This window comes from Limulus polyphemus, unplaced genomic scaffold, assembly GCF_000517525.1.
Source record: "Limulus polyphemus unplaced genomic scaffold, Limulus_polyphemus-2.1.2 Scaffold1, whole genome shotgun sequence".
Lineage (NCBI taxonomy): Eukaryota > Metazoa > Arthropoda > Merostomata > Xiphosura > Limulidae > Limulus > Limulus polyphemus.
The window spans coordinates 292,797-310,188 of record NW_013665611.1 but is presented as its reverse complement, the minus strand read 5'-3'; the positions used below and the strand labels follow the sequence as shown (position 1 = coordinate 310,188).

General features: G+C 33.0%; 1 protein-coding gene across 2 annotated transcripts in view; it reads left to right on the top strand.

Annotated features, from left to right (window-relative positions):
- Positions 1-9,387, top strand: part of LOC106459239 (tyrosine kinase receptor Cad96Ca-like) — a 60,683-nt gene extending 51,296 nt beyond the window's left edge. For both annotated transcript variants that reach the window (XM_022387441.1, XM_013918875.2), the window contains exons 11-12: positions 290-401; positions 6,496-9,387. In XM_022387441.1, coding sequence (XP_022243149.1) covers positions 290-401; positions 6,496-6,767 — 384 coding nt within the window. In that variant the 3' untranslated portion in view covers positions 6,768-9,387. The remainder of the gene's footprint in view (positions 1-289; positions 402-6,495) is intronic.
- Positions 9,388-17,392: the final 8,005 nt, after the last annotated feature.

The window sequence follows — 17,392 nt, the reverse complement described above, 5'->3', positions numbered from 1 at the left end:
TACGGTAATTCTGTTATCAGAACTGAAATGCATTTCTTAGCAGTAAGATTAATTATTAAAAATATATATATCAAGCAATAATATTTAGGTTTAACGCATAGCTTTTGTCTTCTGGTTACAATTTATAATAGGCACTAGATTAAGAGATAAATATTTCTTAATGGAACTAAACATGAATATTTAGGTTTAGCACATAATCTGTATTTTCTACAACAGTTGGTTATTGATAGACTAAGTTTTCTCAAACTATGTCGTAAGCGTAACGAACAGCTTTTCTCTATTTATCTAGGGTCGGCTTCCAATACGATGGATGGCTCCTGAATCTTTATTTGACAATATCTTTACCACAAAAACCGATGTCTGGTCTTTTGGGATTCTCATGTGGGAGATCGTCACTTTAGGTAAAAACACATAATATACAAGTTAAACAAATAATTAATCGTATAATGACTTAGGGAAGTTAATTTAGAAACGTTATAACACTTTACTGTTTTATTATATTACCACCAGTAATTTAGGACTGCTATATCTGTTTGTCGTGGACGACCTCTATCGGTAAATTAAGAAACTTTGTATGTTGAGTGTATGTTTTAAATTTGATGGGTTAAAAATCCTACCATCTTTCAAATTTCACGTAGCTGTACAATAATTGATACAGGACAGAAAAACAGTAACAAAAATAAAGTTATTTGTTTTTTAGTTATTTTAATGAACGGCCAATAAATTGGGTAAAGGTTTTAAGTTCGTGAAAATATTTTAAATATGTTATTCTATGTAATTTTGTATTATCTTAATAACCAAAACCAACTACATTAATATAAATGAAAATATTTTGGAGTTTTAACTAAATAACGTTTACAACTCACATTCGAATGTACTTAAACTAAAATATTTCATACCTTCTTTATTATTATAATTTATAATGTTCCATATCATAGACATTTATATGTGTTAAAATACCCCTAAATTTGCTCGTGAAATTTGCACACGAATGTTTTATGCTAGAGCGTCATAGTTACTTTGATGAATAATAATTGTCAAAAAAAAAGTTCAAAGCGTTCATAACTCTATGCGATGTTTATCTAGGTCTGATGAATGGTGAAACATCTGTAATTACATACCTAGTTATCAAACTTTCCGATCTGCATGATTTCTTACCGTTAACTGTTTTACATTTTAGGCTTATTGACTTACGACTTGTTATTTTAGTGGAACGAGGTTACCGGCATATCACGTGCGTAAAAACAGCACTCGGCTTTATACACCATACATTATAGCTACATTCGTTAATATTAACTGCATTGATTATAGCTTTCTATGTCGTTTGATTTAGCGAAGATTTTGTTTTGAGAAAGTGATCACGAATTACTTTGAGCGATAAGTAATTGACTAGGATAAAACATTACGAAGTCATTCTTAGTGTGATAGCCTCCCGTTACCCTAACTTATTAAATTCAGCGTATGTAAGCTCTATTGTTTTGTAAAATTCATAATGTATGTACATTACTATATAAAAAATATACGTTTTTTTTTACGTTAAATAAATGCTCTTTAATTGTGAACTTTCACCCCTCTTATCGGAGCCTTCATGATCCAGACCCAGCACCAAATTATCTGTGGCCCTTGCGCAGAGATTTATAGTGGGGCTTTTAATACCTTAGTTAAGTTTTCTACTTAACTCTGAAATACAAAAAAAATACAATATACGAAAAACAAATAAGTGCATAATTTATCAAAATCAGTAATTCTATAATGTATTTAGAGTACGAATAATGAAAGTTTTTTGAGGGCTCTGGTGCAGTCACACACTCACACAAACACATTTCCTACAGTCGAAACTGACTCCATTGGATAACAGTGAACAACACAAGTTCATTTCGTGGAATACTTTTTTTAAACCATGTTTCTCAAGTTGGCCAAATATGGTGTTAAGGGCAAAACATAAATAGTAACGATAGTGCTGTTTGGTCAATTTTGAGCCCTTAACAAGATTGTAATTACTGTTTATTATATTTTCAACTACAATTCTTGACCTTTTAAACTATTCTGCGGTAAGTAATAGATTCGAAACTTTATACATTTGGCTAATTAATGATACCGAATTATTTTTAATTATTGGATGTTTTAAAATATTATACTTAAATAAAAATATTAGCATCCTGATGTTCAAAGTTATTAATAATTAACCTTGGAGTAAAACAGTTAAAGGCTTGCAATATTTAATCGCTGATAACATGTATTCAAACAGGAAAATGTGTATTATAATACTGAACATGTTCATGGCGTTTTTGACATAACTGATTTACGAACGTGGAGAGAAGAAATAACGGTGTTAAAAATGTTGACAATGGAAATAATGGCTTTACCTGTGTTGAGAAAGGAAATAATGGCTTTATCTGTGTTGAGAAAGGAAATAATTGGCTTACCTGTGTTGAGAAAGGAAATAATGGCATTACCTGTGCCGCGATCTGTAATAATGAAATTATATATATACGTTGAGGAAGGTAGTACTAATGACATTATATATGATTAGGAAGGTACTAATGACATTATATATGATTAGGAAGGTACTAATGACATTATATATAATTAGGAAGGTACTAATGACATTAAATATAATTAGGAAGATACTAATGACATTATATATGATTAGGAAGGTACTAATAGAACTGTGCATATTACGAAACGTAAGTACAGCACCAAGTCTGTCGAGAGTAGTCATAATATCACTACTTAGTGTATGTCTGCGGACTTATACCACTAGAAACCGGGTTTCGATACCCGTGATGGGCAGAGCACAGATAGCCCTTTGTGTAGCTTTGTGCTTAATAATAAACAATAATAACAACAACAACTTAGTGTATGAAGAAATATTATGTCTCATTAATTATATTTTTTAGTTATGTAACATGATTATGTGACAATAATCATAAAACGAACTAACAAATGTTGGACTTGTTCAATGTTAGACTGCTGTCCGGCTCGTAATGAATAACATGCATAGACTACTTACCCATTCCTCTGTATAGAAACGAGGATAAGCGGTGTTATTTATAAAATACCATGGAAGCAATCAATAAAATAAAATTAGAGTTATGTTTAAAAGCCAGCATACACAAGGAAACACGTTTCCAGAACAATGTTTCACCAAACACGTTTATTGAAAAGTTGTCAATAGTGAAACATTGTGAGCGTACTTTTGAAGTAAAATTGTAGAAGGATTCCAAAGCGTTTCATCTTCTGTTTAAATCGACATGTTGCAAAGTCCCATGACAAATTCACGCTAATAGAGTCTCTCTTGATTGGCCAAAGGCAAAATGTTTCCTGGAAAAATGTCTCAAAGTAGAAGTCAGATCTACTCCGGTGAAACATTTAATTGTTTCTTGAAACATGGAAACAGCCACTGTGCACAAGGACACATAGTGCCTCAAAATATGGAAACAGCCAATATACACGAGGATACATAGTATCTCAAAATATGGAAACATCCACTATACACGAAGGCACATAATGTCTCAAAATATGGAAACATCCACCATACAAAAGGATACATAGTGTCTCGAAACATGGAACTAGCCACTATACACGAGGACACATAGTGTCTCGAAACATGGAAATAGCCACTATACAAGAGGACACATAATGTACTCAAAATATGGAAACATCCACATACAAAAGGATACATAGTGTCTCAAAATATGGAAACATCCACTATACACGAGGATACATGTGTCTCAAAATATGGAAACATCCACCATACAAAAGGATACATAGTGTCTCGAAACATGGAAACAACAACCATTTACGAGGATACATGGTGTCTCGAAACATGGAACTAGCCACTATACACGAGGACACATAGTGTCTCGAAACATGGAAATAGCCACTATACAAGAGGACACATAATGTCTCGAAATATGGAAACATCCACTATACACGAGAATACATAGTGTCTCGAAACATGGAAACAACAACCATATACTAGGATACATGGTGTCTCGAAACATGGAAATAGCCACTATACAAGAGGACACATAGTGTCTCGAGATATAGAAAGAACCACTATACATGAGGATACATATTGTCTCGAAACTTTCCTCACGTACGATTGTTTTAACAGAGCAGCATCTCGTATTGAACTGTGTAACGAATAAAATATAAATAAAAAGGAGGGGTTGTTTGAAACAGACACAGTTACCTTATTGACACCTGCATTGGACGCCATTTTTTTTTCGTGTGTCACCGATAAATGGCTCATTTAAACAACTGAAGGAAAACAATTGGATACAGTCAAAAGCTTTCTCTTAAGTTTAATTAAGAAAACGAAACAGCTCACAATCTGTTAAAAGACAAGTAGATCAACAAAAAATAAAAAGCGAATGAAGAATCTCTATTATTCTACTCGCATTCACCTCACCGCTGCGCTAGATTATATATATGTGTGTGTCTGAGTATATTTAGAGTAAACCGCTTAAACTATTATATAGATTCTTTTGGTTTTTGCTTTCTTTTTTTTTATTATTCTACTTGAGATTTGATCCATGTTTGTGGGCCCGGCATGGCCAAGTGGTTAGGGCGCCCGACTCGCAGTCTGAGGGTCGCGGTTTCGAATTCCCGTCACACCAAACATGCACACCATTTCAGCCATGGAGCGTTATAATGTGACGGTCAATCCCACTATTCGTTGGTAAAAGAATAGCCCAAGAGTTGGCGGTGGGTGGTGATGACTAGCTGCCTTCCCTTTAGCCTTACACTGCTAACTTAGGGACGGCTAGCGCAGATAGCCCTCGTGTAGCTTTGCGCGAAATTCAAAACAAACAAACAAACAATCCATGTTTGTGTAGGTTTGTGTGAAAAGACAACGAGATCGAACTAAAGTAAAAAGCCGAATAAGGGGGCTAAATACAGGATTTGCGTAAAACATGTTAGTCTGGGGAGGCAAATATAAAGAAAAGATATATAGATGGTTTAAGCAAGGTAAGCTGGAGAGATCAGTTACCCTACAGTTCTTTTTTTCGTAACAAGAAGGGGTGAGTATGATTGGCTCTGACAGGGTGAGATAAGCAGCACAGGCAGTAAATCGCTTGTATAATTTATAATGACAGATTTGATTTTGTGATAATAAACATTAGCCATACAAGAAAATATACTTTTGATAATTTATAAGCCAGATCACTGTATTTTAATGTCGGTTATTTATTACAGAATTGAGCATAATTATATATGCAATGCATGGATAAATTACATTTCTTTATTTTTGTTGGGACTTTACTGACAATATGCTTGACACAATAAATTGGAAATATTTTTATTTGATATGGTTATATGTACTTGATTTGTACTTTTGTAATAAGTCATTAAACAAACAAGATACTTCTAAGATTCGCGCAGACTTTCTAAATTTCTCCGTGGATACCTATTAAGAATTTTAGCAGATTTTTATGCGAAGTTGGACTGCCTTTATTCAGAAGATTCTTTAGTCCATAGTTGCGTGGATATAGAAGTGTGAAACTGAGACAATCACATGTGGATATAGAGGTGTGAAACTGAGACAATCACATGCACGTATCTTTGTCTACACCTATACGCATGAAAGAAAAATGGCGGCCTCCAAAATCCGCCATTATACAAAGACAAATATTAACATTCAACTGATGAATTTTGTTAAACTGTTTTAGATGCCGTGTATCAAAGTTTTGTCATTCACTGAATGTTTTAGTTGCAGTTGTGTCAACCCCTGAGTTCCCTTTTAAAAACAAGTCGTATGTTGAAAAAGGTACTAATCGTGTTAAATGTATTGAGAAAGGTACTAACAATGTCAAACCTGTTCAGAAAGGTTTTAACAATTCTAAATATGTTGAGAAAGTTATTATAATTGAAAAATGTATCGATAAAGGTGTTAACAGTGGTAAATGTATTGAGAAAGGTGCTAAAAGTGTTGGGAACGGTATAAACAGTGTTAAATGTGCTGAGAAAGGTGCTAAACATGTTGAGAAAGGTACTAAACATGTTGAGAAAGGTACTAAATGTGTTGATAAAAGTATCAGCAATGTTAAATGTATTGAGAAAGGTACTAACAGTGCTAAATGTATTGAAAAAAGTACTAACAGTGCTAAATGTATTGAAAAAAGTACTAACAGTCCTAAATGTATTGAGGAAGGTACTAACAGACCTAAATGTATTGAGGAAGGTACTAAATTTAGCACTATTAGTACTTCTCTCAACACATTTAGCTCTGTTAGTACCTTCCTTAATACATTTACGACTGTTAGTACCTTCCTCAATACATTTAGGTCTGTTAGTACCTTCCTCAATACATTTACGACTATGTTGGAAGAGGTACTAACAGTGCTAACTGTGTTGAGAGAGGTATTAATAGTGCTAAATGTGTTGAAGATATTTCTACGCATGGTTGATTAGGGCTAAAGATAATACATCAGTAAAGAAATGGCAATAATGTTAACATTCTATGTAAAACTATTTTCTCGTTTTTAGGTTCTACTCCATATCCAGGGCTGGCAGCAGCTGAAGTGATGAGACGGGTCAGAGATGGTTACCGGCTGGAGAAACCGGATCACTGTAAAAGGGAGATGTACAATATCATGCATTATTGTTGGGATAATGATCCCAAAGAACGCCCCTCGTTTTCAGAACTGGTCTGTCTTCTAGACAAGCTTCTTATCAGTGAGCACGATTACATAGAGCTAGACCGATTTCCAGACCATTCTTATTATAACATTACCAATCTCTCAGGAGAAAAACTGTAGATGCAACTGAGATCTTGGACTTATTTGCATATGATCGTATTTTTCAAGTTTCTGAAAGCTTGACCAATGTTTAAGAAAGGATACCGGGTTCTGTTAGAGCAGCGAGGGAGAATCATCACATAAGATACGTTACCTTATTACGTGTCAACACAATTTAAAAATGCTCACTGGTGTTCGGTGTCTTGATGGATAATTTTTACTGTACAAAATTCGTGAATTAATGCGTTTTATTGAGACTAGCTCATTGAAAGATTAACGTTTGCCAGTATGCAATGCCAGTGTATCAATCAACATTATAAATACTGACAGTGCCTTATTACCGTTAGATGGCACTAAGTGTTAGTGTCACGATTTAAAAAAAGATAAAAATTATCCATACAATGGGGGGGGGGGGAGATTCGTGAAATAGTTATGAGATGGGAAGCAAAATTTGATGTTTGCTCAAAACTTATGTTTGCACAGAGCTTGTATGTTGTCTAGAATATTATAATGAAAAGTAAGAACTATTAAAGATATTCAGATTGTTATGCAGGTATTTGTATATGTAAATACACAAATTACGCATCAGACATGTGTACGCAGTTACGTTGAGAATGAGTGTATGTTAGCGTATTATATTTTTAATAATAATTTATCTTTACCTGAAATATCAGCGAATGCAAATTATGTATTTATTGAAAACGATTATTGTGGTAGATAATATGCTAACGTAGGAGAATCACTGGAATTAGCACGAAAAAATTGTGTTAAGTTGGTGTTACTTCCGTTATCAGAAATTGTTGAGATTGTCTTCCGACTTTAGAGCTTTTCATTGGTCACATCATGCAGCTCTTGGCAACAAGTGATGTATATAGCATGTGAAAACCCACAGATCCTAATAAACCTCTTTACCATTACATCTTCTGAAGAAAAGTCAGGTGTCGGCTTAGAGTTAATATTACATCTAATTAACGGACATCATAACTGGTTAAATGTTTACATTTATCCTTAGATCTGGTTTCAAGAATTAAATGTATAGATTTTTGTCTGGTTAAGTATCAAACGAAGGATGGAGAGAACCAAATGAAATACGTCTAAAATGAACTGTCTTCACGCGCAGTTCAGACTATATAGCACGTGCGTTGAATGGAATTATAATGGAATAACCAATTACAAAAAAGTAGAATTAAAAGATAGCAAGCTGGCTTTCATCCATACATTAACAAAATTAGGACAGGTAAACAGTCAAATCTAGTTTCAAACATTATATTAATAACTGAAATAAGAAACAATGAAATCAATAATCTACATGAATATGCAAATACTTTAAAGATAGTGAATTGCGCAAATAATCAAGACTTGTATCATTGTATCATATGAGCTTTAAAGTAATAAAAATTCAGACCAGTTTTCATTCCTTTATTTAATATTCTACCTTTCTATACCTATCTAAGCTACCCTTTTATGAAACTATAGAATGTTTAATGAAAAGGCTAATTATGCTATTGAATACCGAAAATATTGTCAATACACCTTATGTCTGACTGAACTAGCTAAAGATTTATAAACGGGTAAGACAGGTATGCCAGCTCGCGAAATTCTAAAATTTCGAAAGTATTTGGAATAAAAACAATGTCTTGATTTCTGTCTCCAGATGAAGCCTGGTATAAATTACATCCAGAGGATAAGGCTTTTTCGTATTCTCGGCTTGTAATTCGTAGAGATAAGTGGTTTTAATGTATTTGTTTTTTACGTCACTCGAACGGGCAGCAGTGTTGATAAACAAAACTATCTGTCGTAGTCATTACGTTTTGATTATGGTGAGCATATTTGTGTTCAAAATTGGATGAACCCTAAGACTTACGACGAAACTCGGGTTCTAATTTTACTGCTATGATAGCGACTAAAGAAAAGTGTCCAGCTAACCCTTGTATTAGGGTTATAATATGAATATTCCGGTCTGCGGAACAAATGATTACTTTCTTTCCGTATTGAGTTGTATGTAAATCGACATCATAAAATTTCAAGTATGAGTCTTAGGTATTTGGGCAAGTTAGTCCTATAAACTTGTGTCCACTCTTCTTATTTACAGATACAATTACACGTTTATATTAGTATTTTCTCCGAAATAAAACTATTTCATTATGCTTATAAATCGATCTTTGTCGGTTTAGTATTATTTATATTAGCAAAATGTGCTTCTATACGTAAATACAGCTATATGTTAATATACATAACTACTCTTGCCCCCCAGTGGCACAGCGGTATGTCTGCTGACTTCCAACGCTAGAATCCGGGTTTCGATACCCGTGATGGGCAGAGCACAGATAGCCCATCGTGTAGCTTTATGCTTAATTATAAACAACCGAAAGACTTTTCAAATAACGTTAAGAAAAACCTTTTTAGGTGGCGTATCTTGTTTAGTCTTCGACTACTGTCAAGTCCATAAAAAAGTATATTTTTTAAAATAACCTGAGTATCCTAGTTTACGACAAACGTACTATGTACACGTACAATTATGTAAAAAGTTACCAAATGTTGTAAATTATTGGACTAGTTATAAGAAAGGACTATTTTTTTCTATATATATATACACAAGAAATGTGTTGAAATCCATTGTAAATAAATTTAGGTTCCTGTATGCGGAAATATTTTCAATGTATATTAAAATAACATTTATGTGTATTTCTATTTCAATAAATTGATTTATCAGAACTATTGCTTATTTCGTTAATTTCTTCTAAAAAATCTGGTTCTTTCATTAGCTGCAAATTTGCATACACGTCAGAGGTTAGAGGTTACCCGAAGCATCACTCAGTCCAGCGTGGGACTTCGTTGTTAGTGCGATAAATGTAACTGAAGTATATAACTGTATAACTTAAGATAGTGTAACATGTCGTCAGTGACTATTTTAAAAATAACGTTTCTATCGTACTTGGACTCCGTCCTCTGGCATAATGAAGCCAGTAGCTTTTAAACTAGTGAAATGTTATAACAACTTTATTGTTGACGCTTATCTAATCAAAAACAGCATAGCTGTAAAAAACTTTGATTTTTCCATCTTTCGGTCGCAATTCCTTCTCTTTTTTGTTGCCGCACCTTTTTTTTTTCTTTTTTTTTTTACGGTTATGCTGTTTTTGATTATATATATCACTCTTTTTTTTGTTGCACCTTATAACCATAAAAAACATAAGTTTAATACTCAGATATAGTTTGGAATAACTAGCATCAAGCACCTATTAAATTTGGCGACATTATAATTGCATGAGGGTTTCTTCAATACTTTAATAACTTTGAGTTCATATCTTTTAGTTGCTTTATTTATTTATTTTTGTCCACATCTTTTCCAGCCAAGTTGTTTTTCAATAGATATCATGTTCCTTGTATAGTTTTATATAGTAGATAAAGTGATATTACAAAATATGCTAGCTATATGCCAGAAACGAAGGCAAACACTTACCAGGAAGCGTTTTTATTAGTTTGAAGTCTGATCCAAAGTAGTACGCAAAAATCGTGTGAAAATCTTTACACGATGGTGGTTTTGGGCCCATAACTTCCAGATTTCGTGTCCGATTTTTATAAAATTAAACACGGTCCACTAATGTGTGGTAGAAATTTCAGCCCGATCGAGTCATCCAATGTTTCTCCAGGCGAGCTCAAAAATATACGAGATTTTAACGTAATTTTTGCCCATATCTCCGACAATACCAGAGCTACTACAACCAAATTTGCTGTCAAGCTAGGAAAACATATATGCCAGCTATGTAGCAAACTTGGAAGAAATCGAATGTTGTAGTTTCTTCACTGGTGCGAAGGAGAAGAAGAAAACGAAGAATTTCAGGCTAAGTTTGGCCTGCTGTAAAACAATAAATGTTAAACCGATCTCTTTGAGACCTGGGAAACCTACCATTCAAAAATGAGAGAATTTTGATTCACAGGGGCGATTATACGGATGGTTGAAAATCCAAAGTTTTCTTTCCTGTTAATAACACATTGGGTGTCGTGCGTTTTTTGTGTGTTTTTTACCGCACGACACACTACTGTGCGTCTTGTTAACGAACATAAATTGAAAACTTTCCGTATTAAACAATTCATCCACTTTTAATTAACATCATGATTCGTAATTCAAGTTTTGTTTTGTTGTTAAGCACAAAGCCACACTATGGGCTATCGGTGCTGTGCCCACCACGAGTATCGAAATCCAGTTTTTAACATTATAAGCCCTCAGACTTACCACTAAGCCACTGGGATGCAATTCAACTAAAGAACACAAGAAAGTAACGAACCTTGTATTAGCTATAAGAACTAGTCATGTAAAAATTATTTGTAGTATAATTACAATTTTAAACAGATCGTTTAACCATATAAATTCGTTCAGAATTAAATTGAAAGTCAAAATTAATAAATAGTCAGTTAACATAATCCGAAAGCGTTAATAAGTTACAATTTCCATCAAAAGGTGGCAGGAGCGCTTTGTAAAAGTTACCTCCAGCCGTTTGCTATTCATACATGATTCGCTAGAAAACAATATTTTATTGAATCTGGACAAAAGGTATGTTGAGGAGTCTTTTTGCTTCTTGTTAGCTGTTAGCGAGCTTAGTTTCAAGTCTCCAAACTAGAACCGTTAACTTATTATATGACTATTTGGAACAAAGTAAAGACAATACGAACAACTCAAAGTGTTATAATATTTCTTGCTGGTGTCAATCAGATAAGCATAATTAAAGCTCTATGACTTTTTAAAAATGAACAATGTAAGTATCGATCCTGTAGTGGGAAACAAACCAAGTATTTTAATATTTTACTTTTATAGCTTTACAAGCCTTCGAAATCTTAACTAAACTAAACTGGTTAAAGATGGAGACTGGCTCAGTGTAGAAAATAGAATATCTAATATTTATCCCTCCAAGGAAAAAAATGTCAGAAAATTTCCTTACTGCCTAAATTGCCTTTAAAAGCTTTCGTAGAATTTTTCCTTTTACCATAAATCTCGTAGGTTTTATTTTACAGAAGTTTTTATCGGTTTTACATAGTAAAACTTTGGTTAATTTTATTCACAACGTTTCACCATGTTTACCTGGCATCATAAGGTGTCATACAAGAGTTAAGGCTAACGGAATTTAATTTAAAAACATAAAAAAATAGTTCTTTCTAAAATTAATTTGTAGGTTTTATGTGCGTTTTTTTATACATAATTCTTTTCTTACTTTTATCTAAAGGAAACTTGATACGTGTAAAATTATACACAAAAAAGCAATTATAGGCCTAATCAAGTATTGAACACGTTTATCCTTGACATCAATACACAGCTGTAAGAGTATCATACAAGAGGTGACTGAACAATTATTATTATATTTTACCTTAGTATTTAATGATTTTCAGAATATCGAAAAATTTCAAGATCTACATTAATATGGTAAAGTTAACAGCCTTTCAAAGATGTTTGAAAAAATTCTAATCAAATTTGTTTTTAATGCCGAATGATTTTTAGATTTTATAAATCATTCATGTTAGTAGTTAGTAGTTCTGAAACTAATATTAAACGTTAGGCTTTCGTCAGTAGACCTTAGGGCACGTTTCTGTTGGAAATCAGCAAAAGGTTAGATAAAAATTACAGCTTGGAAATCATTAGCAGTCTAATATATTGATTCGTCACACCCTAACTGGTAAACAAAAATAAATAAACCAGCTCGTTTATACAGTTCTTTAAAATAAAAAGTAGTTGATAAATTGTATGAAAAGGGAGCTTGGTCAACATTCCGACCAAGTATCCTTCGTCGGTTTTTTTTTTTTTCATGCCGATATAATTATTTGTCTCTTACGTTTATGAACCTGTATTGTTTAAACAATATAAGTGGCTTTGTCAGATAAACCCGTTTGTCTAGAACAGTACTTATGGAATTACATATTTTATCGATTGTGAAAATATCGTGAAAGAGGATTTTAATACAAACGACAATATATAATTTGCGGGTTATTTGTTGATAAAAATGTCAAAGACAAAAATCATATTGAGAAATTAAAAAGAAAATTCCAAAATATCGGTACTAACATTAAAGAAACTCTAACAGGTAAATGATTGTCATTTTATTTCTGTGGCCAATGTGACAAATAAGTTATAAGTAATTGGCATATACGAAAGCTTTTATTGATTTGATGAATGTTTAGAAATGAAATGGAAGTGCCATTTATTGAAAATTTCAATGGCGACATTTCGACAACATTGAAAACTCATATTTATCAATACATATCGTATGTCATACTTTAATATACAGTAATGATTGTTGAATTATTGATACACTAATATGTTAGTAATAAGTAAAACAGTTACCTAAATATGCGTTGGTTTTCTAAAGGGACTACGAAATCAGGTAAATCCAAACAAATCAGTTATCACAAAAATTTATTATTCTATCCCTCTGACTGATTAATGGTGATAAGTACTAATATGATGAAACTTCATTAATAAATAAACCTTAATTAAACATACCTTAAATTATAAAACTTAATATGTAAAGATTAACCAAAGTAGAGTATTTTATCATGCATTAAATGTGCTGTCAAACATAATCATTCTCTGATTCTAAAACTGGAGTAAATCGATAGTTATAGTTACTTCTTTGTTACAGTAGTTAGTTTCTTATCTTAAATGTCAAGTCGTATCCAGTAATTACAATAGATCTATTTTCTGTATGAACGGCAATGGGTAGCGTTTTAGCCGGTTTTGAGAAAGTGCCTTGTGGATGTAATTCCAGACACAGAAGTAGAACGAACAGTACAATTACAGCAGACAGATCTACACACAGGCTAAACATATATATCCAACTGACGATTAACAAAGGTAAGCAATGATAATAAATTATTCTGTTTTTGTGCATATATACAAGTGCTTATTTTGTGCGAAGCAATATAAAAGAATCTTTTAAATCGTTAATTTGAAAGAAGTTGCTAAATAAATGAATTAGTTACTATGTTTGAAAAATTTCATTCATTGGAAAGGAGCTTAAAACGAATAATTCGTTTATTTGTTTCTTCGTATAATAGCAAGTAACTCAGAAACCTGGTCGCTAATTTGCTATTTCGTTTTTTTTTTCAGTTGGCTTTTTTTTATATATTTTTGTAACGTTGGGCAGGTTGTTTTAGGTTATTTGGTAAAAATAATGCCAAGTCCAGTCTACGTAATGATAACGAATTAATTTATTATTTCTCTAACGATTGTTTGTTTTGAATTTCGCACAAAGATACACGAGGGCTATCTGCTCTAGCCGTCCCTAACTTAGCAGCGTAAGACTAGAGGGATAGCAGCTAGTCATCACCACCCACCGCCAACTCTTGGGCTACTCTTTTAACAACGAATAGTGGAATTGACCGTCACATTATAACGCCCCCACGGCTAAAAGGGCGAGCATGTTTGGTGGGATTGGGATTCGAACCCACGAGCCACAGATTGCGAGTCGAGCTCCTTAACCACCTGGCCATGCCGGGCCTATAACTATTGTTACAGACTACGATCACTTTGACACAAGTTGTAGGACTTGACTCACAAACTACGTTTAAACAGAAATTCTGAAACTAAAGGTATACCTAACTCACAAACACAGAACTTACTTGCAGAATTTCTGAAAACCATTAAACGATTTATTTTCAATGTACAGTAGTATTCAAAACTTTTTGTTTGTAATGCATAATCTTGTACAACTTGTTTACAGTACTCATAATCTATTATTTGATATTTTTGAAATTGTTTGAGTAACACAATCTATAATATCTCTGATAATCCTGTAACTCACAAAATTATTAATTTTGCAGATTTTGAAAGCGAAACACTGTGTTTTGATAAGCTAAGATTTTTCCAAAGAAGCGATACTCGTGATCGGGCTGGGATTCGAATATTAGACTCTGCTAAATGGGTTGCTGCTTTTAACGACGTAAACTACCGTAATTCCAACGTTACAAATGTCACTTTTATTTTATTAATTACTAAAGAAGAAATTTGGCAAAACAATCGAGCTATAATTATTTCTACTTATTTGATGTTCGCTGTTAGGAATTGTTACATTTTGCCACATAAAACTTCTAATTTTCTTTGTGCTTATAGGCAGCAGTGTATTTAGAGTGACGCCAAAGGTCCTCTCCTTAACTTCTTCTCAGCCCCCCAAATCATTAATTTTGTTATTCCACTAGCCCTTTTTTTTTTGTTCTCCACATGATATCTTCACCAGAAATGTACTTACCATGGCCATTTTTGAAGGTATAGTAAAAATTATGTTACAAAATATGATTAGTATTATAAGAACTTTTTCCAATTTGCTGCATCCCCAGTAGCAAAAGCGAATATTACAGCAACATGCTCTCTTTTTTTTTTCATACCTATATAATCATGAACGTCCGCAAGGGGAGGGGGAGACTTTCTTTATTTATTCAGCATATGTATATGAATTTTTTATTTACTTCACAATTCCACATTACTTTGCCACCTCCCTCTGGAAAAATTTATGCAGATCCCCATGTATATACATTTTTACAAATTCTATATGCGCTATTCGAAACATAACACGACAAAAAAGTCCACACTAAGGGTTTTAAGTTTATATTGTAATCCAATGGGTTATTCTACATCACCATGGTGACTTTGGTCGCTATTCCTGCAAATAAAGTTACGTCTACCACAATTTTGTGTAACGTTCCCTAAGTTTGAACTGAATATCTATAAAACTTGGGGTCCATCAAGGAAAGGAAATTGTTCAATTTCACAGCATTGATCTGCCTATAGTTATACAAAGAAAATTATAATTGAAAGATGTTCTCTCCTTTTTCCATTAGATAGTTTGATATAAGCTAAAAATCCACTGTCTTAACAATAGCACAAGGTAATGTTGACTGTATTGCAATATACCTTCTAAAATAGACCAACAGGTGGCGATACAAACATAAGCATCTGTGTATAATTTCTGGACAAGTTCCATTTATTGTCGACGCTTCTTCTTCCTTTAGTTTTTGTGTTTACACCAGATAGGCGTTCCTCATTCATTTCGATACTAGGGAGTGACTCGCTGCCTCCCTAAACTGTCGCGGACCACTAAAATGCAAGCACAACGAAAAACCATTACAATTTACACATGAATATTTTGTCAGTTTTTGTTTGTTTTCATGAAATCCCATGGACCGGCAAAATGGTTGTGACAGACCGGTGGTTGAGAAACACTGTACTAGATTAACTAAAATGTATACTTCAAGAAAATATAGATATATAGATTAACGTATGCATTTAATTGTTCGTTGTGGTGTTTTCTGGACCAGATTTACCAATCCATCATAAATTTTACTATTAGAAGTATAATATTTCAATTAAATTCAACAAAAGATGGTAGAATTTAAATATTTTATTTTATAATTATATATAAGACAGTTGTCATCTTTTCTTTGGTTTGTCAAGTCACAATGTGAATTACCCTGTGTGGATAATTAACTATTTGTGTTTCATATTTAATAATTAGAATTACTATTGTTTAATTAAGTGACTAAATAAGGCCAGTGCTCGAAGTGGGGGGGTAAGCCTACCCCCGCATTACTCGAGCACTGGATAAAGCTTTACCCTTTCAAACCCGCTTATTTTCTGGCCACTTTTCGAAATGCTACTTTGAAATGAAACTACAGTTGTGCAATAAAATTTCTCTGTATTATTTCAAACTTGCTCGCTTCCCACACAAGTTTGAAGGGACGAAAAAATAACTTCCTGTACACGTGTTCACCGTGTTGACACGGCGATGATTATCGCTCTCTGTCTGTACGCAGCGCACTGGTATCTAAACATCGGAATAAACATAAAACAAAGGGTCGTGATATTGTTCCCCCTTTTATGCAACTTTTTTCTAGCGCGTCACGTTTTCCTAGAAGATTGAATTTTAGTTTTCAAATAACCAAAAGTGGTTTTTAATAAAGTCTTCCGTTTATAATGCGCTCCTAAAAGTGTTAAGTACTGATTAGATTTAAAGTGGATAAATACATTCAAAGAAAAAGAAAGACAATTTATTTGGAGAAATTATATACTGCCATAATATAAGGAGACTTAATTTCATAATTGACGTTTGATTTCAAAGTAGTTTGTTGAAATATTTAAATATTCGTCATGACAATATTTATTTGTAGGGAGCTCAGAAAGTGGTTAGATTTAAAATGGTAAAGCTAGTTCACTTAATATTATTACAATGTACATTTTCGCTAAAATTTACTTTAATCGAATCGTTATTTATATTATTATTATCATTCGTTTTTTAAAAATATCAATTACTATGGTACGTAACGCTTTATGTTGTGAAAGCATGATCTATACATTAGTAATTTGTGTTACATTACATCACTAAGAGACTAATGACAAATTTTAACACATCTTTCTTGTCCTGCATGAGTTTTCAATGAGAAGAATATAACAGGATCTCAACGGAATGCCTTTGTGTTGCATAGGGCTTCCGACGAGGACTTTCGAATAATACCCTAGCGTATCAGCTCAGCTGGGTATGCAACACACAAAGCCTTAGTCTAACACTAGTTATATCAATCGTTTATAAAATATCAGTTACTATGGTATATAATGCCTTGGGCTAGCAGAGCGTGAATTATAGATCGGTAGTTTGTTTGTTTGTTTA